Source organism: Microchirus variegatus (assembly GCF_963457635.1).
Source record: "Microchirus variegatus genome assembly, chromosome: 5".
In the NCBI taxonomy this organism is placed as follows: Eukaryota; Metazoa; Chordata; class Actinopteri; order Pleuronectiformes; family Soleidae; genus Microchirus; species Microchirus variegatus.
Window position 1 is genome coordinate 19,081,143 of NC_139806.1, and position 6,169 is coordinate 19,087,311.

The 6,169-nt window shown below is 41.1% G+C and overlaps 1 protein-coding gene across 1 annotated transcript in view; it reads right to left on the reverse strand.

Annotated features, from left to right (window-relative positions):
• cacna1eb (calcium channel, voltage-dependent, R type, alpha 1E subunit b) overlaps window positions 1–5,668 on the reverse strand; it is a gene marked incomplete at both ends in the record, with an annotated part of 53,104 nt that extends 47,436 nt beyond the window's left edge. Inside the window, one exon of the mRNA XM_083889776.1 lies at window positions 5,265–5,668. Within this exon, the coding sequence (XP_083745902.1) occupies window positions 5,265–5,668 (404 nt within the window). The remainder of the gene's footprint in view (window positions 1–5,264) is intronic.
• Window positions 5,669–6,169: the final 501 nt, after the last annotated feature.

Below are 6,169 nucleotides of genomic sequence, written 5' to 3' on the forward strand. Positions count from 1 at the left end.
GTTGCAGATTCCTATCACTCCATATCCACAGGAGAAACTCATATCATTCGGCTGGTTTATACTTTCGGACAAAACCATCCATTTATTCAGTGTCGTTGTCAGCACACGGACTGCAAAACACCCAGCATCTCTGTCATCCCATCGGTTTAACAGCGCGTAATGGACAACTTTTAATTTGAGCGCGTCTCTTAACTCAACAGATGAGGACAAAAAATCCACCGAGGGTTTTTTTTCCCTCCCTACGTTTCAATTTCAGACAAATCTGACAAACAAACGGCAGCAGCGTGATGATCACAAACTATCGCGCGCTCGTCAGATGGAGATATCCGAGGAAAGTGTTGGAAAAGTTTACGCATTTTCTGGATCCATTCAACTTGATTTAAAAGATAAATAAATAATAATAATAATAATACAAGATCGCATTCAAAGGAAGTCCGTTAAACCAACGTCTGAACTTCTTCTCTGTGGAAAATGTAGCCTCGTGTGAATCGTACACTCTTATCTCCAGCAGGAAAAATGATCACGCATAAGCAGTGGCAGTCCCCTCCCGCAGTATTACAGTTCATGTTGCCAATTTCAAAATGCATCTGAATGAAAGCTGGTGGAGAGGAGGGACATATATTTTGTTTCCATAGCAATTACAGATTGCTGGGTATGAACAAAAACGTTTATTTAAAAAATAAATAAATAAATCCGAGCCTATATACAGTAGGCTGTGTGGGTATGTGGCTAAAAAAACAATTATATAAAGATGTTTGTGGGAAGAGAAGGGGGAGTAAAATACATGTATCACTAAATTATAATGGCTGAGTATGTGGTTATAAGACAAGCAAGTAGAATACATTATAGAAGAAACAGAGGAGCTCCTATATGAGTGACTCATTTCCTACATGCTACATAACATAGACAGGAAGCATCCCCATATATTGTATTTTTCACTAATTGAGACATGCTATGAAAACATTTGAAAGTAGGCCATTGTTCTAATATTGGAGTGAAAGGAGTAAAAATAGAGCATGAAATAGATCTTATAGTGCTGCTCCCTTTTTAGAGGGAGAGGGAAAGAAAGCAGGGTCTTTTTCACACTCGGTGCCACAAGTGAGACCTCATTAGGCAACTGGGCCCTCTCGCTCCATCTGCTGCTCTCTCCCTTTCCCACTGTTTTCCGAAGATGACCACTTCAGCCCCCACAGACATGATATTCTTCAGCCTTTTTTTTTTGCTGCTTGTCACAAATAAAAATCAACAACATCATCAGTGCACTTAGAAACCTCTACCTGACCTATAATGTCACTGGGATGCTGGACTGATGCAGGTATGACACAGACGGGCAGCGAGTGAGGGCTCAGACGGGGGATTGTGAAAGCAATCCGAGAGAGAGTGACAATTTTATGCTTTGGCAAACAAGTCAAAATCTCAGGGAGATGGGGGGGGGAAAGCTTTTTAACAGGATCTATGAATAAGTCCCATGAGCTCTTGAAACTCAGGCGTAATTCTGTTACTTTCTTCTTTCTAATGTACATGAAGAATGAACACAGGAGAGCAACAGAAGACTTTCATGACCTATCGAGCAGAGGATGTAAAAATAGCAGCATGATTTAATCAGCATGTGACCTGTAGAGTTTAATGAGAGTTAATGCACGGTGTATTAAAAACATTTCACATTCAAGTCGTCTACTTGTACGTTGCCCGATGACAATATTGGTCCATCTCTGCAAACAGTAGGCTACATATGTGTGTGTGTCTCGAGCTCTCTCTTTGCTGTTGTTTCCATAGCGACATAGCTCTATTGCATTCCTGCTCAGTTCTTTTCATTTCTGCCAACAAAAGCCATGTTGCACAATGGATCAACCTCTTCCTACAGAAATATGTTTCTCTCGACGCGCACGCTCACACACACACACACACGCTCACACACTTAAGCACACAAGGTCATCTCACATCTACACAGAGGAGACAGACTGGCTGCTTTACAGCACCGTTGCTACACAGATTATCCATTCTGCTGCACAGATGACCAGATGTAGTCTCATTTAGAAGTGTTTGGTTGTTGTTCTGCTTTTGTCCAAGGCCTACTCACTCAAATGTGTCTCTAAATAGCTGTTAGTAAAAGCGGCAGAGAGTGAGACTCGTGTGAATTTGCCGCCCGAACCAAAACTTTGAATGATGCTTGAGCAGAAAGAGCCTTCCTCGAGTGAGTAGTATATAAGGGAAGCACTTTTAGTAGCAACACACACATTTATGTCTATATTTTAGGAGAAAAAAAAATCAGAAACACCATATTGGAAATATAGAGGAAGCAGGCACAGGTGACATGCACTGTGAGTTAAAACGTTAATGGGTGTACTTTGAGCCAGAACTCTGAAGAGCATTTATATAATTGTAGACAGGCTTTCACCCAACACTGACTAGAGTGGTTTTAGCGTTTTATTTTCCTCTCTGTTCCCTAGCAACAGACATCCTCTAGTACTGAGTTATGTCAGTTTGATTCGACCAATAACTGCTGCTCATATTATCGCGGTAGATTGATGCCGGGCTTACCTTGAAACATTAGTTTCAGAGCAAACAGGGCGTCATTGATTAGCACCATCACGTTACATAACCTCAAAAAATAAGTTTGAGTGTAGGGGGAAAATAACTGCACTCTAATTTATTCACTTACAATATCTGAATTTATAATTTCTGAACAGTCACCTACAGTCAAATAAATGTGATTAAGATTCAATTATCTTCATAAAACCTGTCTAGTGTTTTGTAAGCAAGCTAAACTGTCTCCAAACTCTAATATCTGCCTCCCTGCTGATTCTACTTTGGTTCCCTAGCATCCCCTAATGGACAAATAAGCACAATACATGTACAGTACTCTGAAATCAATGTTGCCCCCATTCAAGGTGCTCTCTTTTTCATATTATTAGCTCATTCTGACATTTACATGCTGAAAATAAGAAAGGCATCTATTCACTTTAGTGTGTTTCTGTACATGTGAGGAAAAATATGGACAGGAGAGGACATCATTAAAGTGGACATGGTGTGGGTGGAAGAGGAGGAGGAGGAGGAGGAGGAGGTACGAAAAGGTAAAGAGGAATCAGAGAGTGTGTGTGTGTGTGTGTGTGTGGGGGGGGGGGTCTCGTTTGTGGGTAGAGGGTCGTGGTGATGGAGTACCACTCCACATTCAAGTGGAGGGAAGCAGGTAATCAGAGTGATGTGGCTCCCAAGTTCAAAGGTTCACCGTTAATAACACAATCCAGCAAATGATTTCACTAAACCACAGCTAATAATGATGAACAGACATGAGCGATGGAAAAAAAAGAAAAACAGATCAACTGATGACAGCAGCAGGATCTGATTCATTGGTGGAAGTGGAACTATCACTGTCTGCAACAAAGGCATTGGCATATTACTGTTGAGTATCTTTTACAATAAGCATTGTGTATCTAAGCAACAAAACAATAACAATAAGTTGTTTCGCACAATTGCTGGCCATCAGCTGGACCCTTGTGTTTTCAATACTCTACTCACCTGGCAGTTTTTAACCAATAAATGGATGGCTTCATATTGCACCCAGTGATCAGCCTCCATCTTTTCGTCTCCCTTGTGTCTCAGTCCTCTTTTCCTTCTTCAATGTCCTTTGTCCAATATAATCACTGTCCTCCTCCTCTGCACGTGACCAAACCATCTCAACCATGAATCTCTTACTTTATTTCCAAACCGTTAAACAGGAGCTGTCTGTCAAATATGCTCATTCCTATCATCCTGTCCATCTGGTCACTCCCAACGAAAACCATTTCAACTCGATACATTTACTGTATATCACTTAAAAATCCACAATGTGATGTGATAACACAATACCATGTAAAGTTTGACCACTTGGGGGCATACTGTACTATCAGCACTTTTATTACATGACTAAAACTGTTTTTATCAAGCAATTCAGCCTGAGTTTAGTCACAATAAAGTGTATAAATTGACAGACCTCACTAGCTAGAAGTGTTTGCCATTTGTTTTCTTTCTTTCTTTATTATACCTTATTAATCCCTTGGGTAAATTATTTCTCTGGATTTAACCAATCCTCGACTAGAAATCTTCCTAGAATTAGGAGCAGTGGGCAGCGACTGAGCAGTGCCCGGACGCCTGGGGAACAAGAGGTCGGGTACCTTGCTCAGTGGTACCTCAGCCCTTTGCCTTGTTGGGGACTCAAACCAGCAACCCCTCCAGTTACAAGCCAATTTCCATTTCCAATTAGCTGCCCATAATGTAATAACTTTAAGTTACATAATACAATACTTAATCAGTGCCTGGTTAGGCTGATGTATGTTGGACACTGTGCAGGACCTTTTATTTGTTGTTTAAAGTCTTGTCACTGCAGTTCTACACACCTGTCTCTGAAAGTATGTTTTTGTCTAACCAGACCATTTGGGGTCATGTTGTAATTTGTCACTATAACAGACTGTATTTTCTTTTTTTAAATGGATGTAGTCTTCCAGTTACAAAACAAACTGTCATTCAGAAGCCTCAAGCCTGTTTCAACCCGGAAGTTCACTGACGTCACCTGCTGCCAGCCTCCTACTGGATGACACCAGCTGTCAATAATACTGCAGACTAGCAATCCAGACCTTTAACTCCTCAATAAAATAAATGTTTACTATAAATCAAGTGATTAGGTGTTTCACTTTCCTTTGACCTTCATTAAATCTGAGTTACATTTGCAAGTCGCCCCCTGGTGGCTAACTGCTACTTCTGCCCTTCTTCCTAGGCTTCAATAGGAGTCTATTTTTATATCCAGTCTATGGTCAATATCAATAACATCTATCAGACAGACACTTGATCCAACATATCAACATAATCATGTGTCTCATGATCCAATTATTAAAATTGTTGAAGCTTCACATTATGAAAGGAAACGCACAGATGTAAAGAACATGTGTTTGGCTGCGTTCCATTTCCAGTCTTGCTGAGACATATACATGGAACTGTGCCATCCTCTCTGTTTACAACTGTGCATTTTGTGTAAAAAAAAAAAAAGAAGGTCTGTTGACAGAAATATCTTCATCAAAGAAACCTTTTTTTTGTTGTTGTTTAAATGACATCCCAGCATGCTTTTGGAATGGACCCAGAAGGCAGGTTGAAAAGTTATACTGCAAATACAGCACAGTATATATGCACTCTTTCACCCTCACACTTTCATCCTCCCCCACAGAGATTAAGCATCTTTACAAGTACAATTTAAAAGGACTCCATTGCCTCTGAATCTCTTTTATACTTACTCCCACTCTTTCCTGCGGGCCTGAGGCGTGCTCTGAATTTTGTGAGCCTGGTGGGCCATGATGATGTCCTTCTGTTCCACAAGTCCTCCACGTCGCCGCAGCATGCAGTGGGGGCTCAGAGACCCTGAACCCTGATCAGACGAGCCCTCTTCCTGACCATAAGGCACATCGAAGCTGGCTGCTCGAGGGGGGAGCACCAGGTAGTCGGGGACAGTGTGAGGAACCTGAAGAGAACATGAGCGAGTTCCCTGAGTGAGGCCGTGACGGGCTGTGGAACTGGGTTTCTTCCAGGCCTCAGGCTCTGGGAGAGACAGAGTGGATTGGACAAGTGTCTCTCCGGCAGAGTGGAGGCTGTGAGCTGGTGTGAGGGAGAGGGAGAGGGACTGGTCTGAACTGGTGAGCATCTTGACAGATTTGTGAGGTCGCTGGTTTCAGCATACTGCTGCGAATGAGAAAACAGGTAAAGACAATTACGCTCTGTATGCTGCTCATAAAACATTTGAATTCATCTATATAAGCCTCTGTCAGTGTGGCTCAGTCAGTCCACCACTTTGTTCCTTCCTTCCAATGTTTGGATGGATTGCCTCGAACTATAGTTACTTTTTCCTGTCTTTTTGAAAGGTGTTGTATTATATGTATTATATGTATTGGTCATAAAATTGTGTACAGACTTCTGTGGTCAACATGTGATTAATTTACCTGTCACTCATAATTCCATGACTTTCCAGTTTGTACAAAGAACAGGACAAAAAGTCCACTGGTAGTCATGTTGTTACAGTTACCTGTTATCTTTATAAAAATACTTATTTACTGAATGTGTCATGTCTATTGGAATAAATTAAATCTACTATTCATTATGTGTATAATGTTAAAGGGAATTTGGTTTTCATATCATAAACCTTTAA